The sequence below is a fragment of the Nerophis lumbriciformis genome, linkage group LG25 (assembly GCF_033978685.3).
Source record: "Nerophis lumbriciformis linkage group LG25, RoL_Nlum_v2.1, whole genome shotgun sequence".
In the NCBI taxonomy this organism is placed as follows: Eukaryota; Metazoa; Chordata; class Actinopteri; order Syngnathiformes; family Syngnathidae; genus Nerophis; species Nerophis lumbriciformis.
In genome coordinates this window covers 5,602,501-5,618,800 of record NC_084572.2, presented here as the reverse complement: position 1 = coordinate 5,618,800, position 16,300 = coordinate 5,602,501, and the positions used below count along the sequence as shown (strand labels likewise).

The window sequence follows — 16,300 nt, the reverse complement described above, 5'->3', positions numbered from 1 at the left end:
ATTGTTCTTAATGGAAAGGCAACGAGGCAACCGCTTGTTACTCTCGGGGTCTCCTAGCCACTCAGGCAAATCATATGGTCTAAAAATGCATTTTTCCATCGACAACATGACATCATCGCGCCAAGTGCGTGCTCTTTCAGTCAATTAGTGCGCATATATACAGCCCGGCCCCCGGCCAACATTTTTTTAATTGTAATTTTGAAGAATTTATCTGAATGTGCATGAACTATTTCTGTTCAAAATTGTTAGAAATGTCACATGTTAAATGTTTAAATATTAACTGTCAGTTTACTGTACTGTACCAACTGTACTACTATATGAGTACGTATTTTCTATTGTTTCATTGAACATAAAACAGCAAAGTCCATTTGGCTGTCATCTGTTTTAGTTATGAGACACAAATGTGTCAAAATCATGATATATTTCTTTTCATGCTTGAAATAAGAAATGATTACTTTAAAAAAGTAGTTTTATACTTGTGAGTGTTGATGACACAGCTTTGCAACACTTGATATTCTAGTTTCAAGCATGTTTTACTCAATATAGGTCATCAAATCTCAGCAACAAGCTGTAATATCTTATTGAGACCATTTAGGACCAAAACCCTTAAAGGGGAACATTATCACAATTTCAGAATGGTTAAAACCATTAAAAAAATCAGTTCCCAGTGGCTTATTATATTTTTCGAAGTTTTTTTCAAAATTTTACCCATCACGCAATATCCCTAAAAAAAGCTTCAAAGTGCCTGATTTTAACCACAGGTCCATTTTCCTGTGACGTCACATAGTGAAGCCAACACAAACAAACATGGCGCATAGAACAGCAAGCTATAGCGACATTAGCTCGGATTCAGACTCGGATTTCAGCGGCTTAAGCGATTCAACAGATTACGCATGTATTGAACCGGATGGTTGTAGTGTGGAGGCAGGTAGCGAAAACCAAATTGAAGAAGAAACTGAAGCTATTGAGCCATATCGGTTTGAACCGTATGCAAGCGAAACCGACGAAAACGACACGACAGCCAGCGACACGGGAGAAAGCGAGGACGAATTCGGCGATCGCCTTCTAACCGACGATTGGTATGTGTTTGTTTGGCATTAAAGGAAACTAACAACTATGAACTAGGTTTACAGCATATGAAATACATTTGGCAACAACATGCACTTTGAGAGTGCAGACAGCCCAATTTTCATCAATTAATATATTCTGTAGACATACCCTCATGTCAGCAGGCCAGGGAAGCTAGGGTCGATATTCTTCTCTTGATCATCTTCGGGACGGTGTAAGCCAAGACATCCAGGGGGGTTTAGCTCGCTCGTCTGCGGGAACAAACTGCCGCCATTGCTTGCCGTGCTAGCGAGGTCCTTTGTCCCTGAATTGCTCACACACTCCGGCAGATTCAATGGGGGTCTGGCGGCAGATTTCTTTGACTTTATCGTTGGAAATGCATCTGCTTTGAGTGTCGCAGGATATCCACACATTCTTGCCATCTCTGTCGTAGCATAGCTTTCGTCGGTAAAGTGTGCGGAACAAACGTCCAATTTCTTGCCACTTTGGCATCTTTGGGCCACTGGTGCAACTTGAATCCGTCCCTGTTCGTGTTGTTACACCCTCCGACAACACACCGACGAGGCATGATGTCTCCAAGGTACGGAAAACAGTCGAAAAAACGGAAAATAACAGAGCTGATTTGCCTCGGTGTTTGAGAAAATGGCGGATTGCTTCCCGATGCGAGAGCGAATAATAGAAAGGCATTTAAATCGCCAAAATTCACCCATTTAGAGTTCGGAAATCGGTTAAAAAAATATATGGTCTTTTTTCTGCAACATCAAGGTATATATTGACGCTTACATAGGTCTGGTGATAATGTTCCCCTTTAAAACTAGTAAAACACTCTAACAAAAATCTGCTTTGTGAGAAGAATCATCTTATCAAACAGAAAATAAGAAAATATCACCCTTATTTGAGATATTTAATCTTACTTAGATTTCAGTTTTTGCAGTGTCCGGTGTCTTTATTAAAAGCTTGCAGTTAGCATAATCATTTAGTGAGTAAACGTCCAGTCATCTTTCCCTTTCCACAACCAAACAATAACAAAAAGATGCATTTAAGTCAATACATCACCAAAAAGTGATATAATATTATGGTACATGCTGTTTAGCTGTTTAGAATTCAGTTTTTGCAGTGTCGGCTAGTGATGGGTCCGGCAACACCGATGCATCGGCGCATGCGTCGAGCTCATAGAGCAAAACCCTGTGTCGGTGCACGTACCGCTTTTAGAAAGTCACGTGACCCATCATGAGCTGTTTTGGTCACGTGACCGATACGCCAACTGTGTCGCCTCCTCTGTGCCCTGTGAGCGGGTCTTTTCTACAGCCGGAGAAATAATAACTAAGAAGAGAAATCGTCTAAAATGTAATACGTCGGAAAAACTTTTATTTTTTATTTTTTTAATAAAAATGTGTAAAAAAATAAAATTAAAACAATTCCCAGTCCACAATCATCCACAACACGTTCTCTTAGATTTCCATGTTATGATACATGTTCACATTATTTATTGACTGTATCTAAAAAAGATAAAAATATATTTTTATTTAAATGAAGATATGAAATAACCCTAAATGAAATACGATGACTTGGTTTATATTATTGTATATACTAGGGCAGGGGTCACCAACGCGGTGCCCGCGGGCACCAGGTAGCCCGTAAGGACCAGATGAGTCGCCCGCTTGCCTGTTCTAAAAATAGCTCAAAGAGCAGCACTTACCAGTGAGCTGCCTCTATTTTTTTAAATTGTATTTATTTACTAGCAAGCTGGTCTCGCTTTGCTCGACATTTTTAATTCTAAAAGAGACAAAACTCAAATAGAATTTGAAAATCCAAGAAAATATTTTAAAGACTTGGTCTTCCCTTGGAATAAGCGGTAGAAGATGGATGGATGGATGGGTCTTCACTTGTTTAAATAAATTCATTTATTTTTTACTTTGCTTCTTATTACTTTTAGAAATACAATTTTAGAGAAAAAATACAACCTTAAAAATGATTTTAGGATTTTTAAACAAATATACCTTTTTACCTTTAAATTCCTCTTCTTTCCTGACAATTTAAATCAATGTTCAAGTAAAACAATTTTTTATTATTATTGTAAAGAATAATAAATATTTTAGCTTTTGGTTTTTCGACGAAGAATATTTGTGAAATATTTCTTCAAACTTAATATGATTAAAATTCAAAACAATTATTCTGGCAAATCTAGAAAATCTGTAGAATCAAATTGAAATCTTATTTCAAAGTATTTTGAATTTCTTTTGAAATTTTTGTTCTGGAAAATCTAGAAGAAATACTGATTTGTCTTTGTTAGAAATATAGCTTGGTCCAATTTGTTATATATTGTAACAAAGTGCAGATTGGATTTTAACCAATTTAAAACATGTCATCAAAATTCTAAAATGTATCTTAATCAGGAAAAATGACTAATGATGTTCCATAAATTCTTTTTTTTAATTTTTTCAAAAAGATTCAAATTAGCTAGTTTTTCTCTTCTTTTTGTCGGTTGAATTTTGAATTTTAACGAGTCGAAATTGAAGATAAACTATGTTTCAAAATGTTATTTTAATTTTTTTCGTGTTTTCTCCTCTTTTAAACCGTTCAATTAAGTGTTTTTTTCATCATTTATTCTCTACAAAAAACCTTCCGTAAAAGGAAAAAAAATGTACGACGGAATGACAGACAAATACCCATTTTTTTATATATATAAATGTATTTATTTAGCTATTCTTGTTTAAATCACACTTACGTGCAACTTACAAATGACAATATATTTATTTATTTAATAGTATATCAAACTGGTAGCCTTTCGCATTAATCAGTACCCAAGAAGTAGTTTTTGGTTTCAAAAAGGTTGGTGACCCCTGTACTAGGGCATCAAATCAATGTCAGTTGAGTCGGTCCATAGGTTGCCTGTAGGGATTTTTAATGTCCAGCAGATGTCAGTATTTAGTGACACAGTATCAATACAGTTTTGCAATGTGTCGAAACGCTTCATGACGCCTCATCAACCCATCACTAGTGTCGGCTGCTCGCCGGCTCCTCATCACCACTTCAAGATGGCGGCCGAATTTCCCGCGTCACAGCAGTCTGCTTATAAGATGTCTATGATAAAAACTATTTCTGGGTAGAAAAAAAAAAAAAGTCAAAGTTTGCCTCGCCCCTTAATAAATCAACCAATCAAACACGCGCAACTTGTTTAAAGTTTCCGTCTTCCTTTGCCCCCGCAGGCCAAGTTGCATCACTGACACCTGTTTGGTAGATTGTCAGAGCAGCTGTACGCCACGCTCTGCCCTATGTGACCTTTGACCTCCCCACCTACTGACTGCATCGTCTGGGAAACCTTCTCCCACTGAGCAAACGGGGCTCAGAACTCTCGGCCTCCTTTTTCTGGCCTGATTGGAGGACACTAGCTCCGCCCATCACTGTGCTCCTCCCATTTTTTTTCCAGTACGCTTCATTTTTTTTTAGCAGTTTTGGAGTCAGCTGATGAGGAATAATCTGGGATGGTTTGAAGGTTCTCTTTCTGGTGACTTCTTGGACTAGACGGCAAATTCTCTTGGTTGGGTTCTATCCAGCTTCTCCATCCTTCTTTTACGCAGCGTTTTTCATCCTTTTTTTTTTGGTCCCATGGACTCCTGTCTTTTGAAGTGCTCTTACTGGCCTCGTCTCCTTCGCGCTTCCTTTCCTTCCAGAAGTGCCACACTCGGACCCGCTCACGTTCATATTGTACAAACCCCGTTTCCATATGAGTTGGGAAATGGTGTTAGATGTAAATATAAACGGAATACAATGATTTGCAAATCCTTTTCAACCCATATTCAGTTGAATATGCTACAAAGACAACATATTTGATGTTCAAACTGATAAACTTTTTTTTTTTTTTTGCAAATAATCATTAGGGCCCGCACGGCCCAGTGCAAAAGGACTCCCACAGGGAGTCCTTATGCAATGGGACATAAGGACCTATTGAATTTCTAAGGTTTTATTATTATTCTTTATTCTTTCTTTATTCTTCCGCCGCCTCTTTGAGCACTAATTTGACCCACTTAACATGCTTCAAAACTCACCATATTTGACCCACACATCAGGACCTGCGAAAATTACCTTTTTTTTAAAAAACCGAACCCCAAAACTCAAAATTGCGCTCTAGCGCCCCCTAGGAAAAAAAAAAACTAGACTGCCTATATCTCCCACTAGGAAGATCGGAGAAACATGAAACAAAAACCTGTATGTAGGTTTGACTTACACCTACTTTTCATAATTGTATATCCTCGGGCAAAAATAAACAGGAAGTTGGCAATTCCCCCTTCAAGACAAAAAAGTACTAAAAAAAGTCACTTTTGCCTCTTTGAGCTGTATTTTGACCCCCTTAACATGCTTCAAAACTCACCGAACTGAACGCACACATCAGGACTGGCAAAAATTGCGATCTAATAAAGAAACCTAACCCCAAATTTAAAAATTGCGCTCTACAGCAATTTCTGAATAAAACGGAGAAAAAACTGCTCCTCGGAAGAAAAAAATGACACCTGTAACTCCCACTGGGAAGGTCGGAGAGACATGAAACAAAAACCTCTATGTAGGTCTCACTTAGACCTACATTTCATAAATTGACAACCCCCAGCAAAAATCAACAGGAACTTTGCTATTCCCCCTTCAAAACAAAATTTTTGTAAAAACCCGTCACCTTTCTTCAAAATCTATCTCCTCTGAGCGCGTTTGTTGTTTCGCCTTCAAACTAACACAGGTGAGAGATAAAACCCTTGTGATTAAAAGTATAGATGGGATTTTTAATACCTGCTCCGGTTTTGATTTTATGACCCTTCAAAGACCCGCTGCACTGATGCTCCTGCGGTGCTGTTTTTTTAAGATGGCTGCTCAAAAGCAGGAAGCACCAACGTGCCCACACAATGCAGACAAGGTAGGTACACTAGACAAAAGTCTTGGGACACTTCAGACTAAAAGTAGACAAAAGTATTGGGACACTTAGGACTAGCACCTGCCAAATACGCGGGCCCGTCCAACGCTGCTTGCAGCTTTAATTAACTTTAGAATTTGATGCCAGCAACACGTGACAAAAAAGTTGGGAAAGGTGGCAATAAATACTGATAAAGTTGAGGAATGCTCATCAAACACTTATTTGGAACATCCCACAGGTGAACAGGCTAGTTGGGAACAGGTGGGTGCCATGATTGGGTATAAAAGTAGATTCCATGAAATGCTCATGTCAGGCTTGGACGGAGGAAGGGACTCAGATGCAGAGAGGTGATTCCAAATAAAGCTTTTATTTTGAAAAAAACTCTTTAAGCCTCCAGAGCCAAGTAAATTCAAATACTATAAAATACAAAAATAGCTATCGACAAAATGTTCCAAAAGGGAAAAACCGAAAATCACTCCAAAAAGGAGGAAATACAAAAATAAGGACAATATAATTAGCACCGTATCTGTTATCAAAAAACTTTAACAAAAAAAACGCTCCAACAGGAGGAAGAAAAATAAAGACTATAAAACTTAACTACTATAATATATGTAAACAAAAAATCACTCAAAAAAATCTTTAAGGAAAAATTATAACTCACCACTGCGGTAGAAAAAGGTAGGATAACAAAAGTCGCTCTGAGGGAGGAAAAAAGTTCATTCAAAATTACAGCGTGGGATATTCTGGAAGCAAGGACGTAGACGTGGGACAAGGCATGGACATGGACATGAACATGGAACGCAAGACAGGCACGAAAGCTCGAGACAATCTGGCACAGAACAAGGGGAGGCATGGGCTTACAAAGAACATGAGGGTAATGGGAAACAGGTGGAAACAATCAAGGGTCAGGATGGACGTCAGACTGGTGACACAAGAGGAAGGACCCGGGATCTGAAACAAGAGGAGTTGCTTTTCAAAATAAAACATGTAAATCACAAGACAGAAAAAACCAAGACAAGACTTCCCTCACCGCGGTGTGACAGCTCAGTCATTCACAAACAAGGATGGGGCCGAGGGTCACCACTTTGTCAACAAATGCGTGAGCAAATTGTTGAACAGTTTAAGAAAAACCTTTCTCAGCCAGCTATTGCAAGGAATTTAGAGATTTCACCATCTACGCTCCGTAATATCATCAAAGGGTTCAGAGAATCTGGAGAAATCACTGCACGTAAGCAGCTAAGCCCGTGACCTTCCATCCCTCAGGCTGTACTGCGACATCAGTGTGTAAAGGATATCACCACATGGGCTCAGGAACACTTCAGAAACCCACTGTCAGTAACTACCGTATTTTCCGCACTATAAGGCGCACCTAAAAACCACAAATTTTCTCAAAAGCTGACAGTGCGCCTTATAACCCGGTGCACTTTATATATGGATAAATATTAAGATTCATTTTCATAAAGTTTCGGTCTCGCAACTTCGGTAAACAGCCGCCATCTTTTTTCCCGGTAGAACAGGAAGCGCTTCTTCTTCTACGCAAGCAACCGCCAAGGTAAGCACCCGCCCCCATAGAACAGGAAGCGCTTCTTCTTCTACTGTAAGCAACCACCCGCCCGCGTAGAAGAAGAAAAAGCGCGCGGATATACCGTACGTTTCATTTCCTTTGTGTGTTTACATCTGTAAAGACCACAAAATGGCTCCTACCAAGTGACAGGGATCCGGTTCATGAAAAGACGCAATCTCTCCATCCGCACACGGACTACTATTTCACAGCAACTGATATTCCTGTGAACCGCACTGTGGATACAACGGGAGCACGTACGGTGAATATTCGCACCACAGGGAATGAGAAGTCATCCTTCACTGTGGTTCTAGCTTGCCATGCTAATGGCCAGAAACTTCCACCCATGGTGATATTCAAAAGGAAGACCTTGCCAAAAGAGACCTTTCCAGCCGGCGTCATCATAAAAGCTAACTCGAAGGGATGGATGAAGAAAAGATGAGCGAGTGGTTAAGGTAAGTTTAAGTTTACGCGAAGAGGCCGGGTGGCTTTTTTCACGCAGCTCCGTCCATGTTGATATACGACTCCATGACTGTTTTTTTGACATTCCTTTAGCGCAGTTAGATGCGGCTTACAACACGGGGCGGCTTATAGGTGGACAAAGTTTTGAAATATGCCGTTCATTGAAGGCGCGGCTTATAACCCAGGGCGCCTTATGGTGCGGAAAATACGGTACAGTTGGTCGCTACATCTGTAAGTGCAAGTTAAAACTCTCCTATGCAAGGTGAAAACCGTTTATCAACAACACCCAGAAACGCCGTCGGCTTCGCTGGGCCTGAGCTCATCTAAGATGGACTGACACAAAGTGGAAAAGTGTTCTGTGGTCTGACGAGTCCACATTTCAAATTGTTTTTTGGAAACTGTGGACGTTGTGTCCTCCGGACCAAAGAGGAAAAGAACCATCCGGATTGTTATAGGCGCAAAGTGTAAAAGGCAGCATGTGTGATGGTATGGGGGTGTATTAGTGCCCAAGACATGGGTAACTTACACACAGAGGTGGGTAGAGTAGCCAGAAATTGTACTCAAGTAAGAGTACTGTTACTTTAGAGATTTATTACTCAAGTAAAAGTAATGAGTAGTCACCCAAATATTTACTTGAGTAAAAGTAAAAAGTATGTTGTGAAAAAACTACTCAAGTACTGAGTAACTGATGAGTAACATACACACACATATCATATATATATATATATATATATATATATATATATATATATATATATATATATATATATATATATATATATATATATATACATTGATATATACAGTATATCATTTATATTTATTTATTTTGCCGTTTTTGTTTACATGTTAAAGGTGTTTTAATGAATATACATGCATGTTTAACACATAGATTCCTTTCTTTCATGAAGACATGAATATAAGTTGGTGTATTACCTGATTCTGATGACTTGCATTGATTGTAATCAGACAGCAGTGCTTAACGTCCAAGTTTTCAAATGGAGGAGAAAAAAAGTTCCTCCTTTGTCTAATACCACATGAAAGTGGTTGGTTTTTGGTATCTTATTTGTCCAGCTTCCATATTCGTTTTTATACACTTTACAAGAAATACATTGGCGGCAAATTCCGTAGCTTGCTAGCTTGTTTGCGCTGGCTTTCGGAGACTCTTATTTTGAAAGCGCAGGCGCGATGGAGCGGCACTTTTATTGTGAAGACAGGAACTGTGCAGTCAGTCTTTAGGCTTTTGACGGGATGTACGGTTGAAATTTAAAAAAAAGGTATTTTTTCCTTCACACTTTTGATTGATTGATTGGAACTTTTATTAGTAGATTGCACAGTACAGTACATATTCCGTACAATTGACCACTAAATGGTAACACCCCAATAAGTTTTTCAACTTGTTTAAGTCAGGTCATGTGACCACCTGGCTCTGTTTGATTGGTCCAACGTCACCAGTGACTGCATCTGATTGGTGGAACGGAGTGAACGTCACCAGTGACTGTATTTGTTGAAACGCAGGCACTATGAAGGTCTGTCTGACAGACCAAAACAAACAAAGCGTGCATTAACAGATCGACAAAAATTAGTAGCGAGTAGCGAGCTGAATGTAGATAAAAGTAGCGGAGTAAAAGTAGCGTTTCTTCTCTATAAATATACTTAAGTAAAAGTAAAAGTATGTTGCATTAAAACTACTCTTAGAAGTACAATTTATCCCAAAAGTTACTCAAGTAGATGTAACGGAGTAAATGTAGCGCGTTACTACCCACCTCTGCTTACACATCTGTGAAGGCGCCATTAATGCCGAAAGGTACATACAGGTTTTGGAGCAACATATGTTGCCATCCAAGCAACGTTACCATGGACGCCCCTGCTTATTTCAGCAAGACAATGCCAAGCCACGTGTTACATCAACGTGGCTTCATAGTAAAAGAGTGCGGGTACTAGACTGGCCTGCCTGTAGTCCAGACCTGTCTCCCATTGAAAATGTGAAGCCTAAAATAGCACAACGGAGACCCCCGGACTGTTGAACAACTTAAGCTGTACATCAAGCAAGAATGGGAAAGAATTCCACCTGAGAAGCTTAAAAAATGTGTCTCCTCAGTTCCCAAACGTTTACTGAGTGTTGTTAAAAGGAAAGGCCATGTAACACAGTGGTGAACATGCCCTTTCCCAACTACTTTGGCACGTGTTGCAGCCATGAAATTCTAAGTTAAATTTTTTTATGAGTTTGAACATCAAATATGTTGTCTTTGTAGCATATTCAACTGAATATGGATTGAAAAGGATTTGCAAATCATTGTATTCCGTTTATATTTACATCTAACACCATTTCCCAACTCATATGGAAACGGGGTTTGTATTTCAACATAGGAGAACGTTTATTTTCATGTGTTCTTTTGGTCGGAATCATTTTGTCATTCGGATGAAAGAAGTATTATGACAGTGTTGAAAATGTGTACATATCTGGTCATTATTATCTTTTTGTATTTATTAATGAAGCTCCCTGACTTGATACCAACTGAAGATAGGAGGACAATTTCACAGCACAGGTTTGGTTTATCCCCACTAATATCTTCTCATTCTTATTTACTGTGCGACACACTTCTACTTGGAAATATGGAAGAAGAAAAAAAAACACCCATTTTGTACATTTACAAGTTTTTAAAGGATTTACATTTTTTATTTTCTCACTACGCCCTGCAATACCTTCTTTTTCTTTGCTCACTATGTTGCGGAGTTGAAGTAATTCACTATTTCTGGACACGTCGCATGGTGGTTACGAACCAACACTATTTTGGAAGTATGAATATTTGGACCTTTTATCAGTATTTGTAATTGCAAGTTAACATTTAGCCTTACATTCCTGTCGGTTCAAATTATGCATGTTTTTTTTTTTTTTTTTTTTTGGTTGGGGGTTAAAATGTGTTCAATTTCACTATTTTTTTCCCAATGTTTTACCAGCCTAATAATGATCTGGAAGTTCCCATCATCATCATCATCTTTTAAAGGGGAACATTATCACAATTTCAGAAGGGTTAAAAACATTAAAAATCAGTTCCCAGTGGCTTATTGTATTTTTCGAAGTTTTTTTCAAAATTTTACCCATCACGCAATATCCCTAAAAAAAAGCTTCAAAGTGCCTGATTTTAACCATCGTTGTCATGACTTGGTCCTGGGTGTTTGCTTTTCCGGGATGCAACGGAAAGTTGACTCGGGCGAGACGGGAATGTAAGTATCCATCCATCCATCCATCCATCTTCTTCCGCTTATCCGAGGTCGGGTCGCGGGGGCAGCAGCCTAAGCAGGGAAGCCCAGACTTCCCTCTCCCCAGCCACTTCGTCCAGCTCCTCCCGGGGGATTCCGAGGCGTTCCCAGGCCAGCCGGGAGACATAGTCTTCCCAGCGTGTCCTGGGTCTTCCCCGTGGCCTCCTACCGGTCGGACGTGCCCTAAACACCTTCCTAGGGAGGCGTTCGGGTGGCATCCTGACCAGATGCCCGAACCACCTCATCTGGCTCCTCTCGATGTGGAGGAGCAGCGGCTTTACTTTGAGCTCCCCCCGAATGGCAGAGCTTCTCACCCTATCTCTAAGGGAGAGCCCCGCCACTCGGCGGAGGAAACTCATTTCGGCCGCTTGTACCCGTGATCTTGTCCTTTCGGTCATGACCCAAAGCTCATGACCATAGGTGAGGATGGGAACGTAGATCGACCGGTAAATCGAGAGCTTTGCCTTCCGGCTCAGCTCCTTCTTCACCACAACGGATCGATACAGCGTCCGCATTACTGAAGACGCCGCACCGATCCGCCTGTCGATCTCACGATCCACTCTTCCCCCACTCGTGAACAAGACTCCGAGGTACTTGAACTTCTCCACTTAGGGCAACATCTCCTCCCCAACCCGGAGATGGCACTCCACCCTTTTCCGGGAGAGAACCATGGACTCGGACTTGGAGGTGCTGATTCCCATCCCAGTCGCTTCACACTCGGCTGCGAACCGATCCAGTGAGAGCTGAAGATCTTGGCTGGAGGAAGCCATCAGGACCACATCATCTGCAAATAGCAGTGACCTAATCCTGCAGCCACCAAACCAGATCCCCTCAACCCCCTGACTGCGCCTAGAAATTCTGTCCAGAGAGTTTCAATTCCCACCTCCGGAAGAACTTTGAACATGTCACGAGGGAGGTGCTGGACATTGAGTCCGAGTGGACAATGTTCCGTACCTCTATTGTCGAGGCGGCCGATTGGAGCTGTGGCCGCAAGGTGGTTGGTGCCTGTCGTGGCGGTAATCCTAGAACCCGTTGGTGGACGCCGGCGGTGAGGGATGCCGTCAGGCTGAAGAAGGAGTCCTATCGGGTTCTTTTGGCTCATGGGACTCCTGAGGCAGCAGACAGGTACCGACAGGCCAGGCGGTGTGCGGCTTCAGCGGTCGCGGAGGCAAAAACTCGGACATGGGAGGAGTTCGGGGAGGCCATGGAAAAAGACTTCCGGACAGCTTCGAAGCAATTCTGGACCACCATCCGCCGCCTCAGGAAGGGGAAGCAGTGCAGTGTCAACACCGTGTATGGTGGGGATGGTGCTCTGCTGACCTCGACTGCGGATGTTGTGGATCGGTGGAGGGAATACTTCGAAGACCTCCTCAATCCTACCAGCACGTCTTCCTATAAGGAAGCAGGGCCTGGGGAATCTGTGGTGGGCTCTCCTATTTCTGGGGCTGAGGTTGCCGAGGTAGTTAAAAAGCTCCTCGGTGGCAAGGCCCCGGGGGTGGATGAGATCCGCCCGGAGTTCCTTAAGGCTCTGGATGTTGTGGGGCTGTCTTGGTTGACAAGACTCTGCAACATCGCGTGGACATCGGTGGCGGTACCTCTGGATTGGCAGACCGGGGTGGTGGTTCTTCTCTTTAAGAAGGGGAACCGGAGGGTGTGTTCCAACTATCGTGGGATCACACTCCTCAGCCTTCCCGGTAAGGTCTATTCAGGTGTACTGGAGAGGAGGCTACGCCGGATAGTCGAACCTCGGATTCAGGAGGAACAGTGTGGTTTTCGTCCTGGTCGTGGAACTGTGGACCAGCTCTATACTCTCGGCAGGGTCCTTGAAGGTGCATGGGAGTTTGCCCAACCAGTCTACATGTGCTCTGTGGACTTGGAGAAGGCATTCGACCGTGTACCCCGGGAAGTCCTGTGGGGAGTGCTCAGAGAGTATGGGGTAACAGACTGTCTTATTGTGGCAGTTCGCTCCCTGTATAATCAGTGCCAGAGCTTGGTCCGCATTGTCGGCAGTAAGTCGGACACGTTTCCAGTGAGGGTTGGACTCCGCCAAGGCTGCCCTTTGTCACCGATTCTGTTCATAACCTTTATGGGAATGTAAGTACATAATTTTTATTTTTATAATTACTAAAACAAAAAGAAGTAAACAAAAGGCGCGCACAATGGCGGAGAACAAACTATGAAACCAAAAAGACTATAAACATGGAACAAAAACGTACTTTGGCATGGCACATGAAGCATGATCTAAGAGGATGAAGAGTGTGTAGAGCATAATTGTGGAATGTCGTCAGACCGACAAACTGAAAACAATGAACTTAAATACTATAGACATGATTAACGAAAACAGGTGCCTGACTCAAAACGTGAAACAGGTGCGTGACGTGACAGGTGAAAACTAATGGTTGCTATGGTGACAAAACAAAAGTGCACAAAAAGTCCAAAAACAAAACCGAACATAACAAAAACATGATCACACAGACATGACAATCGTTATATACACCCGTCCATTTTCCTGTGACGTCACATAGTGATGCAAATACAAACAAACATGGCGGTTAGAACAGCAAGCTATAGCGACATTAGCTCGGATTCAGACTCGGATTTCAGCGGCTTAAGCGATTCAACAGATTACGAATGTATTGAAACGGATGGTTGTAGTGTGGAGGCAGGTAGCGAAAACCAAATTGAAGAAGAAACTGAAGCTATTGAGCCATATCGGTTTGAACCGTATGCAAGCGAAAGCGACGAAAACGACACGACAGCCAGCGACACGGGAGAAAGCGAGGACGAATTCGGCGATCGCCTTCTAACCAACGATGGGTATGTGTTTGTTTGGCATTAAAGGAAACTAACAACTATGAACTAGGTTTACAGCATATGAAATACATTTGGCAACAACATGCATTTTGAGAGTGCAGACAGCCCAGTTTTCATCAATTAATATATTCTGTAGACATACCCTCATCCGCGCTCTTTTCCTGAAAGCTGATCTGTCCAGTTTTGGAGTTGATGTCAGCAGGCCAGGGAAGCTAAGGTCGATAGGGGGTTTAGCTCGCTCGTCTGCGGGAACAAACTGCCGCCATTGCTTGCCGTGCTACCGAGGTCCTTTGTCCCTGAATAGCTCACACACTCCGGCAGATTCAATGGGGGTCTGGCGGCAGATTTCTTTGACTTTATCGTTGGAAATGCATCTGCTTTGAGTGTCGCAGGATATCCACACATTCTTGCCATCTCTGTCGTAGCATAGCTTTCGTCGGTAAAGTGTGCTGAACAAACGTCCAATTTCTTGCCACTTTCGCATCTTTGGGCCACTGGTGCAACTTGAATCCGTCCCTGTTCGTGTTGTTACACCCTCCGACAACACACCGACGAGGTATGATGTCTCCAAGGTACGGAAAACAGTCGAAAAAACGGAAAATAACAGAGCTGATTTGACTCGGTGTTTGAGAAAATGGCGGATTGCTTCCCGATGTGAGAGCGAATAATAGAAAGATGTTTAATTCGCCAAAATTCACCCATTTAGAGTTCGAAAATCGGTTAAAAAAATATATGGTCTTTTTTCTGCAACATCAAGGTATATATTGACGCTTACATAGGTCTGGTGATAATGTTCCCCTTTAACAAAGTGACTCTGATGGGAAGATACTTTGCAATGCAGCTAAAAAAACGCAAAAACTAAAGTTGACAGGCATTGATCTCAGGATGTATTATCTTTGCTTCCTTTTTCCTTGTTTGCACCAAATTCTATTTTATTTAAAATATATAAGTATATATTTTATTTATATAGATATCACTTTATTATATATATTTTATTTATATTGTGTTTAACATATACTATATATATATATATATATATATATATATATATCCATCCATCCATCCATCTTCTTCCGCTTATCCGAGGTCGGGTCGCGGGGGCAGCAGCCTAAGCAGGGAAGCCCAGACTTCCCTCTCCCCAGCCACTTCGTCCAGCTCCTCCCGGGGGATCCCGAGGCGTTCCCAGGCCAGCCGGGAGACATAGTCTTCCCAACGTGTCCTGGGTCTTCCTCGCGGCCTCCTACCGGTCGGACGTGCCCTAAACACCTCCCTAGGGAGGCGTTCGGGTGGCATCCTGACCAGATGCCCGAACCACCTCATCTGGCTCCTCTCGATGTGGAGGAGCAGCGGCTTTACTTTGAGCTCCTCCCGGATGGCAGAGCTTCTCACCCTATCTCTAAGGGAGAGCCCCGCCACCCGGCGGAGGAAACTCATTTCGGCCGCTTGTACCCGTGATCTTGTCCTTTCGGTCATAACCCAAAGCTCATGACCATAGGTGAGGATGGGAACGTAGATCGACCGGTAAATTGAGAGCTTTGCCCTCCGGCTCAGCTCCTTCTTCACCACAACGGATCGATACAGCGTCCGCATTACTGAAGACGCCGCACCGATCCGCCTGTCGATCTCACGATCCACTCTTCCCTCACTCGTGAACAAGACTCCGAGGTACTTGAACTCCTCCACTTGGGGCAAGATCTCCTCCCCAACCCGGAGATGGCACTCCACCCTTTTCCGGGCGAGAACCATGGACTCGGACTTGGAGGTGCTGATTCTCATCCCAGTCGCTTCACACTCAGCTGCGAACCGATCCAGTGAGAGCTGAAGATCCTGGCCAGATGAAGCCATCAGGACCACATCATCTGCAAAAAGCAGAGACCTAATCCTGCAGCCACCAAACCAGATCCCCTCAACGCCTTGACTGCGCCTAGAAATTCTGTCCATAAAGGTTATGAACAGAATCGGTGACAAAGGGCAGCCTTGGCGGAGTCCAACCCTCACTGGAAACGTGTCCGACTTACTACCGGCAATGCGGACCAAGCTCTGGCACTGATCACACAGGGAGCGGACTGCCACAATCAGACAGTCCGATACCCCATACTCTCTGAGCACTCCCCACAGGACTTCCCGAGGGACACGGTCGAATGCTTTCTCCAAGTCCACAAAACACATGTAGACTGGTTGGGCAAACTCCCATGCACCCTCAAGGACCCTGCCGAGAGTATAGAGCTGGT

The 16,300-nt window shown here is 42.7% G+C and overlaps 1 protein-coding gene across 5 annotated transcripts in view; it reads left to right on the top strand.

Moving 5' to 3' along the window:
• The window catches only part of atxn7l1 (ataxin 7-like 1), a 116,799-nt gene that overhangs the window by 96,182 nt on the left and 4,317 nt on the right, over window positions 1–16,300 (top strand). The window contains exon 11 of one of the 5 annotated variants that reach the window (XM_061983608.2): window positions 4,278–4,809. The exons of the other annotated variants lie outside the window; for them this stretch is intronic. Coding sequence (XP_061839592.2) covers window positions 4,278–4,295 — 18 coding nt within the window. The 3' untranslated portion in view covers window positions 4,296–4,809. Of the gene's footprint in view, window positions 1–4,277; window positions 4,810–16,300 lie in introns of those variants that run through there. 5 annotated transcript variants of the gene reach the window in all.